General features: G+C 52.0%; 2 protein-coding genes across 2 annotated transcripts in view; both read right to left on the reverse strand.

The window, feature by feature from the left end:
• The window catches only part of LOC136566398 (dynein axonemal heavy chain 9-like), a 53682-nt gene extending 52722 nt beyond the window's left edge, over positions 1–960 (reverse strand). The window contains exon 1 of the mRNA XM_066565523.1: positions 956–960. Coding sequence (XP_066421620.1) covers positions 956–960 — 5 coding nt within the window. The remainder of the gene's footprint in view (positions 1–955) is intronic.
• ELAC2 (elaC ribonuclease Z 2) lies at positions 284–14299 on the reverse strand. Its single transcript, XM_066565728.1, has 24 exons — positions 14019–14299; positions 13902–13952; positions 13764–13834; positions 12287–12351; positions 11674–11731; positions 11152–11220; positions 10511–10663; positions 9956–10014; positions 9135–9193; positions 8972–9044; positions 8059–8171; positions 7073–7171; positions 6742–6880; positions 6581–6666; positions 5503–5612; positions 5149–5245; positions 4895–5033; positions 4049–4087; positions 3812–3921; positions 3298–3397; positions 3107–3227; positions 2832–2910; positions 2063–2207; positions 284–1495 (listed from the first exon to the last, which is right to left on the reverse strand). Exons 1-24 carry the CDS (start codon positions 14291–14293, stop codon positions 1253–1255), a joined length of 2553 nt encoding a protein of 850 aa, XP_066421825.1. The 5' UTR covers positions 14294–14299; the 3' UTR covers positions 284–1252.
• Positions 14300–14831: the final 532 nt, after the last annotated feature.

Raw genomic sequence — 14831 nt, forward strand, 5'->3', positions numbered from 1 at the left:
GTGTCACCCCAGCCTGCTCCTACCTCCACCTGTTTAGTGACAGGAACATTTTGGTTTTCCCCAGTCCCCTGCTATTCATAAAAGCCCAGCAGAGCTTTTCTGGAGGACACAGATGTGTCCATTCTCCAGTCTCTGCTTTAGACAAGCATCACACTAAAGCACAGCTCATTAACAAAAGATGCTTTGCTGATAGTTTGCCCCTTAATTTCCCATAAACTCAAAATGACATCTTAAGACTTGTGTGCAAGCATCATCTCCTGAGTGAGGCCTACGTGTCAAAAAGTTGCCTCCAAAAATGAACTCCTTTATTGGAACAGCACAGAACTCCCCTCCTACTTCCAAACACAGCCAGTGACAGCAGCAGCAAGGGAAGAAGCAAGGCTGACCCACAAAAAGCCTCAGAAAAACTCCTCTTAACCACAGACCTGCCTGCTGTGCCACTTTCCTGTCCCCTGCATCCAGAGCCATAATCTGCTCAAGGACACTCACAGCCATGAGGCTCCAGCATGATCCAGATCTGATGGGCAAGATCTTGGTCTTTACCCCAAAGCCAGCCAAGCCAAGGTCATTTGCCAGAGCAATTCAGGCTTTTGTCTCCTCATTAGTGATCCATACACAACGCAGCTTTTTGGAGGATGGCGAGTGGTTTATTCAGATTCTAAATAAAGGGTTTGGAAAACTGATCTTTTGAATAAAAAACCAGCAGAGAAAAACCAAAATAAAATGGGAACACCAATGTACAGATGTATTCTCACTCCTAATTTAACCTAAACCCCTACGATTGGGTCCCATTTTACTGTTAATTTTCCTCTTATCACCTGGGTTCTGATAGTGAAAGGGGGCATACCCAGCTGAGACATGCTCACCTTCTTCTGGCAAACCCACAGCCCCTCCAGGGCCTCTCACACCTGATCTCTTGCAAAGGTCACACCTGCTGCTGTCACATTATCAATACCTCATAGCATAAAACCCAAAATTAAAACAGTTCAGAGAGAATTTTTGGTTAAAAGAAAAATTGCCCCACGGACTGGTGAGCCCCCAAAGGAGCCATGTGGGCAGATCCTGTCTCCACAAGACCAGTGCTGCTGACAGCCCCCTGGAGCTGCAGCCCAGGGAGATCCATGATGAGCAAGCAGACCCAGATGCCCAGGCCAGCCCCTGTCCTGTGGTGCTGGCAGCACCATGCAGTGCCCAGGCCTGTGCAGAGCCAGGCTTCTCTCTCTGGAGCAGAGCACTCCCAGCCTTGCCCCTCTCAGTTGGCTGTTTTAAGCTTCTTGTCTGGCAGTTCCTGATGGTTCTTGGTTTGTTTCCTTTTCTGGCATGCTGCTTCTGTACTGTCCCCCCTGGTGAGCTTGTCCAGGACCAGAGCAGTCTCCTTCAGCAGCCTCATCTCCCTCTTCTCCTTCCTCTCCTCCATCTCCACGATGTCATCTGCAAACAAAGCCTTCAGGGGCGGGATCAGCTTTGGGATGGCTGGGAAGTCACCAAAACGTACCTGAAACACAAGCACACAGCTCCTGTGTGACAACTGCTGTTTGGTTTCCTCACTCCCCCTTGCCTTTGGCCTGTGCAGGCAGAGGGCACTGCCCCTTCCTGTGTGCAGCATCTGCATCCAGCAGCCCTGATCTCAACGAGTTATTGATGTTTGCTTCACAGAAAAGCTGTGAACAGGACAAATTCTGACTGACAGTGAGCTGCCCTCACTGCCACGAGTGCCTTCAGCCACAGCTTTTGTCTGCTACAGAAAGCCATTGGAGCAGCGAATCAGTTGGGATGGGAATGGAAGCAAAATTAGGTTTTTTTGGCTGGGAATAGCAAGCACAGACTTGAGGTGGCACAAGGCAAGTACCCAAGAGTTGGATTCAAGGGCCATGAGCCCCCGCTCTCACAGCAGTGTGGGGAAAGGGTGACAGAGCATCTGCTGCCAGCAGCTAAAGGAGCTGCTTCAGACACTGCTCTTCAGGAGATGGAATATTGATACAAGAGGAGCATTTAATTCATGAGCAGCCATCAAAATAACCTAGACACCATTGCCAGGCCTGGCCCCAAGCTCCCAACTCACCCTCATGTGGTCAAAGGCAATGCCGACCCTGTCGCTGAAGTCCTCGCTGAACAGCGGGATCTTGGCGTACCTCTGGCTGAAGTGATTGAGCATGATGAACTCTGCATTCATCTTCATCCCAGTCTGGATGGCCTGGGAGGTTGTGCTGCAAAAGGAGCATGCCCTGGTCACAGCCAGGCTGGCACCCAGGCTCACAGCACACCAAGTGAGCTCAGGGGCACAGGCCCCTCTCCCTTGGGCAGCCTGCACTGGTGGCAATTCCCTGACTTCCACACCACCCTGAGTGCAGGAATGCAGCTGCAATTGTTGCAGCCTTGCATTTAAGAGCTCCACAACCTGGGGACAGGCACTTATCCCAGGGTGCCAATAGGCTCAGCTGTGACTGGCAGGGAGTGCTGAGCAGCTGCTCCCACGTTTGCCTGGGCAGCACATGGAATCCCTGGCTGCAGGGCTCTCAGAGAGCTGTGGGGGTAAAAACAGCTTCTACCCAGGATGTACCCATGCAAAGGGTCTTTCCCTCGGGCTGGCCTATTTGTAGAGTTACCAATGTCTGCTTGAAAGCTTTCCCCATTTCCTTTGGGGGTGCTGAGAGGAGCTGTGGTGTCTCAGAGCTGCTGCAGTGACCAACACCCCATCTTTAGTGTAGGAGAGCTCTGTGCACACCAGAGCCTTTGACAGGACTTGGGCCCTTCACCACCAGCTCCAAGGACCACACCCAGCTGTGCACCTCTCCCTTCCTAACAGGGACAGACAGCAGAACACACCCCACCTGTGGGTCTTCTCTATAGCTTCTTTTTCCATCCCATCTTCCAGCGTGGCTTCGTGGATCAGCAGGTTGGCATTTTTACCTGTGCAAACAATCACAAATTCCATCTTCAGCTGAAGACTGACCTGCCCAACTGCCCACAGAAGCCTCCTGTCCCTCCTCAGCCCCTCAGTGTGTGGCAGACACAGCACCAAAGGTTTGGGGATGCCCACTGAGGTCTCCATCTGTCAGTATCCATTCTCCAAGAGATTCTGCAAGCAGAGGGTTCTGTTACCTACCCATTTGCACTAAGGCCATGCAGGGCATTGTATCACCAGAATAAACTACTTTCCAGCCAGATTTGTGGATCACTGAACATGCAAAGGCATTTTTACAGTGCTGGACTTCACAGGTCTGAAACTGAACAAGGATACAAGTGTTAGAGTCCAGGTCTCCTCCAGCCATGAAGCCCCCCAGCTCAGGAACTCACCTCAGCCAGGTCATAGCTCTCTAACAGAGAGCTCACAAACTCCTTGGCTTTGGGTCTGATGTTCTCACAGCCTTGCACAAGAGACTGAGCGGGAATCATTCTGTGAGGGAAGGAAGAAGAGGTAATTAAGGGCAGGTACAAAATAAAACATGGTCTTCTCTTCAAGCAGCCAACTTCTCCTCCTCCTCAGCCTCAGTTCAGTGCCTTGGTGACCTGTATAACCTCTCACTTTCATTGGTGCCCCAGTAACTCACCCAATCACTTCTACCCCACTATCAAATACTCTTTCTTCCACTTCCCCAACTCCCTTTTCCTACAGCAAAGGGAAGCTTGCACACAAACCTCTATTTAAGCAGCACAGCTGAGTACAAACCCCATCCTGCCCTCTGCAGATTGCATATCCTTGTTCTACAGGCAGGGAAAGGAGTCAGAGCCACCTCCAACCAAGGGCTGGGGGAATGGATGAGTTTGCCTTGAATAAAGACCAAGGACATTCTCCACACAGAACACTCACTTGATGTCTCCAAGAATCTCCTCACAGTGGTTGTGGTACTCGTGCAGCCAAGGCATGATCTGCTCAGGTGCTACCAGAAACAGAGGGCTGAAATCCTGACCCAGGGCTGCCTGAAAAAGCAAAGGTGGGGAGAAAAATCAGAGAGGAGAAATGCTAGGGATAGGCTGGTGCTTCTCCACTACTCTGAACTTCCCCTCCTCTCACCCAAGCCATGTTAAGAGCAGAGTAACTACTCACAAAAGCTCTGCGCCGCTCCATCAGGATATTCACCAGCCCCTGCAGAGGAACACAGACACAGCAAGGGAGTCAGAGGCAACAGCACCACAGCTCAGCAAGCCCAGAGTCAGAACAAGAAGGGAGAGGGGATTAGAAACACACACAGATTCAGCAGTGCCTGGGGAATGAATGAAGAGAGGAATGCAGAGTGGGGCTGTTGCAATAAGGTAGAAAAATCATAGAGAAAGGATTCATAAAATCAATCCTGCTCTCCTGGCTGGCCTTGTCAAAGCTAGCATTTTGCAGGTTCATGTGAATGCAATCCTGTTGTGAGCCATTCATTACCCATTTTCCTGGGTAAAAAAACAACTTGAACCTGCATCAACTGTTTTTGCACCATTAGATAGAAAAATGAAAACTATATTTCACAAACAACTTCCCTGCACATATACACCAGGGGTTTGAGTGACCATTCCATACAGAATAACAACTTGTTACTAACCAATAAAAGTAATTGGCAAGGAAACTACTGACCAATTGGAGTCACACATGAGGTCTGTAAAACTGTATAAAAAAGGAGTTATATACATAACTCCTTTTAATAATAAATGTATAAATAAATATATAAATAATATATATAAATATTATATATAAAAATAACGAAACTCCTATAAATAATATAAATAAGAATAAAACTCCTCCTTAATAATAAAGAATGGGCTTTTTCCACCATGAAGAAAATGGAGTCCCATGTGATTTATTCCCATACAGGCCAGCCCACATTCCTCAGCTGGAGCAGCCCAGGTAGCTCTGAACCTTGGCTTCAGAGCAGAGCTGCACGAGCCCCTTCCCAGCCCCTGAACTCACAGAGTGGTGATCTGTGTGCATGTGGGACACAAACACAGCCACGAGGTTACACAGCACTTGGTCCACTTGCTCTCCATAGTGGCGGCAGAGCTGCCCAAAAGTTCCTTCTCCACAGTCCAGGAGCAGGGACCTGGTAGCACTGGTGAGAGGTGACAGAGACATTTAGGAGTGACTCTGAGAGCTCTGAGCAGGGCCAGGCAGGGAGGGGGATCCTTGGGGCTGGAAGGCAGAGATCAGAGAGCCCTGGGGTTCACCTGGTATTCAGCAGCGTGGAACTGACATTGCGGATTTTCATTGGGATCGCAGATCCTGTTCCCAAGAACACAATCTCAGGATAAGCACCCACATTTCCTAGAGAAAACAGACAACAAGGATTTGGAGGCAAGTGTTCTCCACACATTGCCCACTCAGACACCACCTAATTCACCAGAGCCAACGTGGCCAGCACAGGCACCTCTGCCCCCCTCAGCAGCAGGTTTATAAGGGAAGGCAGAACAAGCCCCACCACTTCACAGCTTCAACTGGGCTCTGAAGCACTGGGCGGGGGCACCAAGAGCTCAGGTCCTATTTTCCAGCACACTGATCCAAGCTAAGTTGCTGATCTGTACCTGGTACAGCAGACAGGCTCTCCTTGCACTCCTTCACACGGGTCTGGAAGTCAGGGAGATCCAAGGCCTCACTGACAAACTCATCAGGATCACAGACAGTCACAGCATCTCTGCAACAACAGGCCACCCATCAGGATGGGGCAAGGTAGGAGCTGAAACAGCCCTTTTCAGAGCAAAGTGCCAAACTCCTGTGACAAAACACCCTTACAACAAGAGGACAAATGCTCTTTCCATTTTGAGGGGTTGGAGAAGACACATCCACAAGTGTGGTGTGTGCCACAAAGGCCTGGTTGGGCTGAGCCAGGCACAGAAATGATCATTCCACCAAGTGGAGAAGCTCCTGCAATAGCACCTCATCCCATGCAGAGCTGCCAGGCACTAGAGGGCACTGCAAGGCAGCACAGAAGGTCCTGCAGGAGGAGCAGACACCTAAAGGGATCCAGGCACTGATGGAAAGTGTAAGAAACCTGTGAGCTGGGCCTGCTTCAGAGCATGTGCAGCACTACAGGTATTCAGTTACCTCAACAGAGAAGCTTAAACTCTTCTTGGCATCCTCCTGTTGTGCCCAACAAGGACAGAAATCTGAGCCATGGTGGCTGAAATCCCCTTGCCCCCTGGGGTCCCTTTGAGCAGCTTCACCCATTTGCCCACCAGGCCACAGGAGCAAAGCCAGTAACTGTTTAACCACCTGGAGCTGTCAGCCCTAATGTCAGGCCCTCTAGGTCTTCAGAAGGTAAGACTCCCCAGAACCTCTCTCCCTGCCCCCATCTGCTCTGCCACAGCCACAGCCGGGTGCACAGCATGAGTCAAAGCAAAGGACAAAGGACCACAAGGCCACAGGAGCAAGGGACAGAAACAACACTCCAAAGCACTGGCCAGGTGTTGTTTTCAGTGGTTCCCTCCTCCACGTGCTACACCTTGTCTGAGACTTTCAGGGGCAAGGACACAGCCCTCAAAAGCTTCCCCAGCACAGGCACCAAAAAGGATCTGCAGGGGATCCTGACACAGTGCCCTCCCTCACCAAAAAGCTGCCTCAAGCAAACACCCAAAACCTGGGAAGAAGAAGATTCCCACTGACCTCTGCCACTCCTGCTGTGGCCTGAGATGGTATTTCAGGAGGCACTCCCCTCTCACGATGGGCACAGGGCACACAGCCTCTGCTTCCTGCACGAGGAGGGTGACATGAGACACAGCCTTTGCTCAGGGCAGCAGGCACAGGGCAAGGTGGGCCTGGATTACCTTGCTCTGGTAGGTGGTGAGCAGAGGGAAGATCTCTGGGTGGATGAGGTTCAGCTGAGTTTGGATCTTGTAGCTGCGTGGGTTGTGCACAGCAGAGGAGTTTTCATTGAGCACCAAGTGCTGAGTGCCAGGCCCAAACCTGCCAGAGGAAACAATGCTCAACAGCTTCAGCCCCGTGTGAGAACTGGGTGTATCTGCACACCTGAGCTAAAATCTCACCTGAGCCAGCAGAGCCCTCTTTTTAGAGCTCTTTACTTTGGACCCAAGATGTAAAGAGCTCTTGACTTCGGAACCAGAACTGAGACAGGAGGCCAGAGCACAGCACACGTACCTCTGCATCCACTGCTGGTAGCGGCTGTCCCGCAGCACTGCCTCGGGGGTCATGTGAATAACCAAGGCCACCTGGTGCTCAGCAACTCCCTCCTGGTACCTGGGACACATGCAAGCAGAAAGAACATCTGTCACCCTGATTTATTGAGACTTTCTAAGCCTTCTGATATTTACATTCTTGTAGCGAACTTTCTCACACAGTTTCTGTAAATAAAATTGTTTTGACTCATTGTTTTGCATTCCTTTGTGGAGGAGGAGAAAGCTGATGGGCTGTTGGTTTGTCCAGTGTCATTGGAGAGGTGGCACTGCCACCCTCCAATCCACTGTCACTTTTGGAAATCTATAAATGTTGGAGTCAGAAAATGAAATTCCCTTTTCCTTCACCTTGAGAACAGCGGTGTGAGCTTGTGTTCCTTCGTGTCCTACAGTGACACCCAACTGTGCTCCAGTCCATGTCCTTGGCATCCCCTCCCCTCTCCCCCTTTGGTGCTGCCAGAGATGCCCCCTGAGGCAGGCAGAGCAGGGATTTATTTTCAGAGCATGGAGCTCCAGGACTGCCTCACTCAAGCCACAAGGCTCAGGCCATTTGCTGACACCTCCACTGTCCCCCACAGGGCAGTTCCTCTCCTCCACCAGCAACATCTGCAGAGCCTCCAGGAGCCCAAATGCTTCTGCACAAGCCCTACAGTTATGTGCAGCCCAGAGAAGCAGCAGCCTCCACTGCTCCCCAGGCAGACACCAGGGCACATTCCTGCTCTGGAGGTCCCTGGGGAAAACAGGCCCATGGCAGTCACAGAACTCACAGGTCCTGCCTTTCCTAAAAGCCCCAAAATGCACCACCAATTCTTTCTTGCATCTGAAGCTCCTTAACAGTGCCAAAGAGCTCAGACATCAGCCACAAGAAACAGCACACCTGAGCTAGAACAAGAACAAAACCAGAACTCAGCACAGGTCCTTCCCCAGGCACTGCAGGTGGCCCAGCCCTACCTTTGGAAGGTCTCATTTTCACAGACAGCATCCACAAAGCCCTCGTGGGGACACTCCAGCACAAGGAACACTGGGCCAGGGTCAGTGGGGGTGCACAGCTCCTCGGGAAAGAGCTGCAGGCAGATACACAGTGGTCACAGCACAGGCAGCCTGCACACACAGCCCTTCCTGCACCTCTGTGTCTGACTCCTTCAGTCACACAGAGCCCAGCTGCCACTCCCAATGCTCAATGCACCCAGCCAGGGCAGCTCTGGGGCCCTTTCTGCTCTCATTTCACAGCAAAATCCATTGTGTGGAACAGCAAATCCCAACCCTGGCCTCACAGAAACCACAGCCTAACCAAGGAGGAGAATTTCAGCAGTTTTGAGGTTCCCATGAGAGATTCAGATGGTAGCAAAAGCATGTGTAAGGAAAAAAAGGCTTTATAAAATTCTTGTGACACAAAGATGTGCTGATCCTGTCTCCCAGGTCAGCACCTCCACTTGCAGATCACCTGGGCCATGGCCAGAGCTGGCTCTGCCTCTCACTCAGTGTTTGAGAGATGCAGACCCTGTACCCCAGAACTACTGAGTTTATTTTGGGGTCAGAGGTGCAAACAGGGGCAGAAGGGAGTGATGGCTACACAGGCAATCAACCCCCAGCTTTAAACAATGCAGGGATTAACTCCACCAGCTCACTCCTAGACCTGCCCCAGCTTTGGGGAGGGGAGATAAAGCAGCTCTGCCAAACAGCAAACACCCAGCCATGCCCACACAGGAGCTCATTCCCTGGTCAGCACCCCAAGAGCCCCAGGCTCAGCAACAACCTGAATGTACTGGCAGGCAAAGCATTCTGCACCAAAAACTGTCACCCTTGGAGCCCAATGAAGGAGGGAGAGTGACAAAACCCCAACAGAAGCACAGGCACATCTTACCTCTTTGCCTTCAAAAGTGATGCTCTCCCCATTTTTGAGAGCTGTAATGATGGGAAGGATGGCTGGAGTTCCCCTGAGAACAAGGCCACAGAAATACTCAGCTGCCAACAGCCCTGAGCCTGCTCCTGCTGCCCCCTGGCCCAGGCTGGGCTCTCATACTCACACTGGCAGGCCCAGCTCCTGGGCTTTAGCTGCAAGGAATTTCCCCTTCCTCGGGTGAACCTACAGAGAGTCAAACACAATTATCACCCAAATTAGGAGGGCCATGAAACAAGATCAGGTACTGCCAGCTAAAGAGCTTCTCCACACACCAAGGGAGTATTTTGTCCTTTTTCAGTTCCACAGCCACTGCTCCAATTGTTCCACAAAGGCTTTTCTGGGCTCTCTGCTTTCCAGGATCATGCTGCTGCTTCTTGCTCCCCTCTGTGGCCAAGCAAGCACAACAGCCTGCCCTCCTCTGAGGGTTCAACAAGAATGGAACCTGTACACTCAATCATGGCTGGATTCTAAAACACACCTCCACTTTTACACATTCCTACTCAGGCTACAGCAACTCTGACACTTGAAAAGCAGAAGCACATTAGAGCTTCAAAGCCCTACTTGAAAATGTTCTCTCTATTTAAATACCTGCAGCAAGATGACATCAGGAAACATTTCCTTACAGAGGGTGGTCAATGCCCCAAGCCTGCCAGTGTTTAAGAGATGGTTGAACAATAATAATATGTCTGAAATTTTGGGCAGCCTGAGGTAGCCAGGCAGCTGGACTGGATGGTTCAACCCTGGCTGGATGGGGCTTGGAGCAACCTGACCTATTGGAGGGTGTCCCTGCCCATGGGAACATGGAATGAGATTATCTTTAAGGTCTCTTCCAGCCCAACTCATCCTGTGCTTATAGATGATCACTGGATGTCCCTTCCCCCTGAAATACTCTGTTTTATTCTCTTATCTCTTGTGTTGGTTTAGAGACCCTGTGCCCCAACTCACTTTGCACAGAAAAGCTGTCACCAGCTCAGGATGCTTCCTTGCACACTTCTGTTCATCACCTGCAAAACAAAGCAAAACCACTAAAAATATCATCACTCGCTATCACTTTTCTTAAAACCAAAACACACCAGAATTTGCTAAAGCATTAACTGGAACATTATCCACTTAACTTGGAGCCCAGCAGAAAAAATGTGATGAAAATGGGCCAGAGAGCCCATGGGTTCAAATACAGGAAGCCAAACTAAAGCCCAAGACTGAAAAATCATCAGCCCAGCATCCACCTGTAATTAAATTACAAAGGTTGGAGCATCTACCCCCACCAGAAGCAAACTACTACAGGGACTAATCACACCCAAGCACCAGTCATGTCCAATTTCTTGGGCCTTTTAAGTTCTCTAAAACTTCCAAAATACCAGAAGACTTTCTGCTCCAGGGAACCTTCCAGCTGAGCTTCTCTACCAACCTCACTTTCAGACAGCAAATGGCTCAGAGGACAAATTCCTATCCTTTGGAAGGTTAATTAAAAAGTTAAAAAGGCCATTCCATGTGTTTCACCTGCTTTCTTTGGGCTCTCTTTTCCTTCCTCCAAGCTTTGCTGTGCAGCTCTCGGGGATCCAGGTCCTGTGTCCCTTTTAGGGCTATTTCCACCTTGGGGAGATGCTCCAGGACTCTGGGCGGGTGAACTTCCAGCACCCCCAAATGGTTTTGCTGTCCCAAATCCAAGAAAAGCAGACAAAGATCACTCAATCTACAGTAACATAGAAGAAAATAATGAGTAGCATTCCCTCCTCCATGGCAGTCAGGTTTAAACTGCACCAGAATACAGAGTTCCTCCCCTAGTCTAGCTTGCACTGGGGCATTCTCCAGTCACTTATTTCAGGAGCCATCCCTCATCCAAGTCCTTCTCCCCAGACTGTTAAACTCTGTCAAGTCTGTGCTGCACCTCCAGTATCACATTTTGCAGCAGAAAGAATGCAGCTGGCTGAGAAAGCCAAACCCAGGGATGTTCCACAGCTCATTCCATCCACCCACACCTAAAGGAACAAGCCTGACTCAGCAGGTCTTGTTATTTAAATGAGATGCTTCTCCTGAGAAAAGCAAATTAATGAACCTCTGCTTACTCAGGCTGGCAAACACAAGCTGCTCCCTGAACCTTCACTGTGCTTCCCCTGTCTCCCTGCATCAGCAGGGCTCACCTGTCAGAGGGATCTGGTAGACAGTCATTGTCTCATCCTTGTACTCAGGCTCTGTGTGCAACTGCACAGCTGGGAAGAGATCAAAACCCACCATTAACAAGTGCATGAGCAGAGATTCACACTCTACAAGGATATAAATCAGAAAAATGTCTTTGTCTTTCTTAAACACAACCTGCTGAATGTTCCCCTTCCCTTTCTCTGCCCAACCCCAATGAACAAATAAAGTTTTAAAAGCCCATCATCCTCATGGGGCCATGATGAGCAAATTCATGGCAGACTCTGGAAGCAAACTGCCTTCAGGGATTTAGAACCAAATGCTGTCTGTACCAGTCAGCCTGGAACCCCTGAGCAGAAACAGGGCTGGAAACACTGTTGTGAGGGGTTTAACAGTGTAGCAGAGGAAAAAAAATGTTTCAAACATCCTCTAGGTGAACCTGAACCTGAGGCTGTTGCTCGGCAATGCAACCTTGGCTAGAGATGAAACAAAGTTCCAAATTCCTTTGCTCCACATCCCTGACCTACCTAAGTCCATCCTTTTGAGGGGCCCAGGGAAGAGGCGAATGGCTTTCAAGTAGTTTTGCTGGAAAAGAAGAGAAAGGCTGTCAGGAGGGGGAACAAGCAGTGCCATGAGACCAGCCTGAGCAGCTCAGACAGCTCAGGGCAGGCACTGTGGCTTCAGAAAGGCAAAGAGCCACTGTCCCCACCCCCTCCAGCTGGGCAATTAGTCAGCAGAAACTGCAAGGACATGAAACCATTCCAACAATGCTGAGGATTGCAGATTTCTGGTCCAGACGTGGCATTAGGCTGGCAAGGACCACATCAAACAGGAGAGCAGAGACTGAGCTCCTATTAATGTAAAATAGGCAGGGAGCAGACAAGGGAACAAAGATCCTCCCCTCTTCCCAAAGCTGATTTATCAGGATATGAGACTACAACACAGGTGCAGAAGATTTCTGAGGAAACTTCTTTTGAGAAAACTGAGGAGATTTGGATTTTCAAGCCCTTTGTGCAGACACAAATTCAGAGCAGCATTTCACACCCACACAGACATTCCCTTTTCTCAGCTCTCCCAGTTCCAGGGGGAGCTTTAACCCTTTGAGGGTTTGCTCTGCCTTCTGCACCTTGCCATACTTACCAGCTTTGGTGGCCCCAGGAACACACACCTCTGGAGCCCTATGGCCTTCAGGGTGAGGATCATCCCTAAGAGCAAGCAGAGAAACAGCTTTAGCACAGCTCCACTGAGCACTGGTAGATCCCCAAAAAAAGCCCTCTCTGTTCAGGAGTGCTTGGCCTCTCCACAAAGGCCAGAACTGAACCCAGACCTGAATTTTGTGGCAGTTCCAACAAGTCACTTGCCTCTACAAATAAAGAAAATACATATCTTGATAAAATTAATCTGGAGCAAGGCATCAGAACAGAGCATTAATCTCCTTTTCTTGGAGATTTCCAGAATTTTAATGGACAAGACCCACAGCCATCTATCCAAACCTCATCCTGCACTGAGCACAATGGTGCCCACCAACTTTTGTGTGTTCCTTTGGACTCAAACCTGCCTAACCCACCTCCCTCCTGGCAACACTGCTAACACCTCCTACTCAGGAGATTTTGGGAAGCTGAACCCAGGCATGCTGGACAGGCAGGGCCTGTCCCACCACGTGTCTGCAGTGAGAACTGAGTGCTGTGTCCAGTCCTGGCCCCTCAGTTTGGGAAGGACATTGAGATGCTTGAGCACATCCAGAGGAGGCAACAAGGCTGGTGAGGGGTTGGGAACACAAACCCTGTGAGGAACGTTTGAAGGAGCTGGGGCTGTTTAGCCTGGAGAAGAGGAGGCTCAAGGGTGGCCTCATTGCTCTCTACACCTTCCTGAAGGGAGGCTGCAGACAGGTGGGGTTGGTCTCTGACAGAACCAGAGGACACAGTCTCCAGCTACCTCAGGGAAGGGATAGGTTGGATATTAGGAAAAAAATTTCCACTGAAGGAATAACAAAGCAGTGAAATGCTCTTCCCAGGGAGGTGGTAGAATCACCATCTCTGGATGTGTTTAAAAAAAGCCTGGACATGGCACTTGGTGCTAGAGTCTGGTTGAGTGTTAGGGCACAGGTTGGACTCAATGATCTTCGAGGTCTCTTCCAAGCTCATTATTCTGTGATTCTGCAGTGCTGCAGAGCCTAAGCCCAACACCTCCTGCTCAGGAGATTTTGGGAAACTGAAGCCAGGCATGCCTGTCCCACCACGTGTCTGCACTGCACAAAGCCCCAGCCCAGCCCCTTCTGCTCAGGAGATTTTGGGCAGCTGAATCCAGGCACGCTGCTCAGGCAGGACCTGTCTCACCACGTGCCTGCAGTGCCGCACACACAGGGCTGGGGCCCAGCGCTTTCTGTTCAGGAGATTTTGAGAAAGCGAATCCAGGCATGCTGGTCAGGCAGGGTCTGTCCCACCACGTGTCTGCACTGCACAAAGCCCCAGCCCAACACTTCCTGCTCAGGAGATTTCAGGAAAAAATCTGCCGCAGAGCCCCAGCCCAGCCCCAGATGCCGCCGTCCCCAGCGCAGCCTGGAACACCCGCAAACCGCCCGGGCCCCGGGCAGTGCCCGCGTCCTGCCCGCACTCACCCGGCAGCCCCCCGACGTTGGCCCAGGACACGCGGCTCAGGAAGATGCTGTCCAGGTGGGAGATCTTCAGCCTGCGGGGCACACGGGGGTGAGCGGGGCCCGCTGAGCCCCGGTGTCCCCCCGGTGTCCCGCACTTACTTGTGCTCCTGCATGGCGCGCTGCGTGCCCTCGCCGCAGTTGAACAGATACCTGCGGGGACAGCGGTGTCAGGGCGGGCCTGCCGGGCAGCCCCGCCGCCGCCGTTCCCGCACTCACCGGTTGAACTCGGAGAACACGTACACGGCAGCCCCCGCGTCGCGGCTGCCGGCCGCCACCACCTGCACGTATACGGTGTTGGGCCCCGCCAGGCCGGCGCCCGCGCTCCGCCGCCGCTCGCGGGCCCACACGTGCCGGGGCACGTCCTTGGGGCGCCGCCGGGGCCCGCCCGCCACCGAGGGCCCCTCGGCCATGGCCCGGGCCGCGCCACCGGGGCCCGCCCGCCGCCACACGAGCGCGCGGCCCGGCGGCAGCAGCCGCGCCAGCGCCCACATCCGCGTGCCCGCCCTGCCCAGCGCGCCGCGGCCAATGAGAGGAGAGAAATGCCCGCGGAAGGACCGCCCCTTCTCTACGTCATGCAGACGGGCCAATGGGGAGTGAGAACGGTGGGTGCAGCCCCGCCCCTGAGACGCCGCTGTGCTGCCCGGCCGCTGACACGTGACTGGGCTCTGCCGGTCGGTGTTCGGGGGATTCGGGTCCGGGTGGTTCTGTGTCCAGTCTGTTAGTTCTGTGTCCGGTCATTGCCGGTTCTGTGTCCGTTCCGGCCCGTTCCGTGTCCGGTCACTGCCGGTTCTGTGTCCAGTCTGTTCAGTTCTGTGTCCGGTCACTGCCGGGATTCTCTGTCCGGTCATTGCTGGTTCAGTGTCCGGTCACTGCCGGTTCTGTGTCCGGTCACTGCCGGTTCTGTGTCCAGTCTGTTCAGTTCTGTGTCCGGTCACTGCCGGGATTCTCTGTCCGGTCACTGCCGGTTCTGTGTCCGGTCACTGCCGGTTCTGTGTCCAGTCTGTTCAGTTCTGTGTCCGGTCACTGCCG

This window comes from Molothrus aeneus, chromosome 25 (assembly GCF_037042795.1).
Source record: "Molothrus aeneus isolate 106 chromosome 25, BPBGC_Maene_1.0, whole genome shotgun sequence".
NCBI lineage: Eukaryota > Metazoa > Chordata > Aves > Passeriformes > Icteridae > Molothrus > Molothrus aeneus.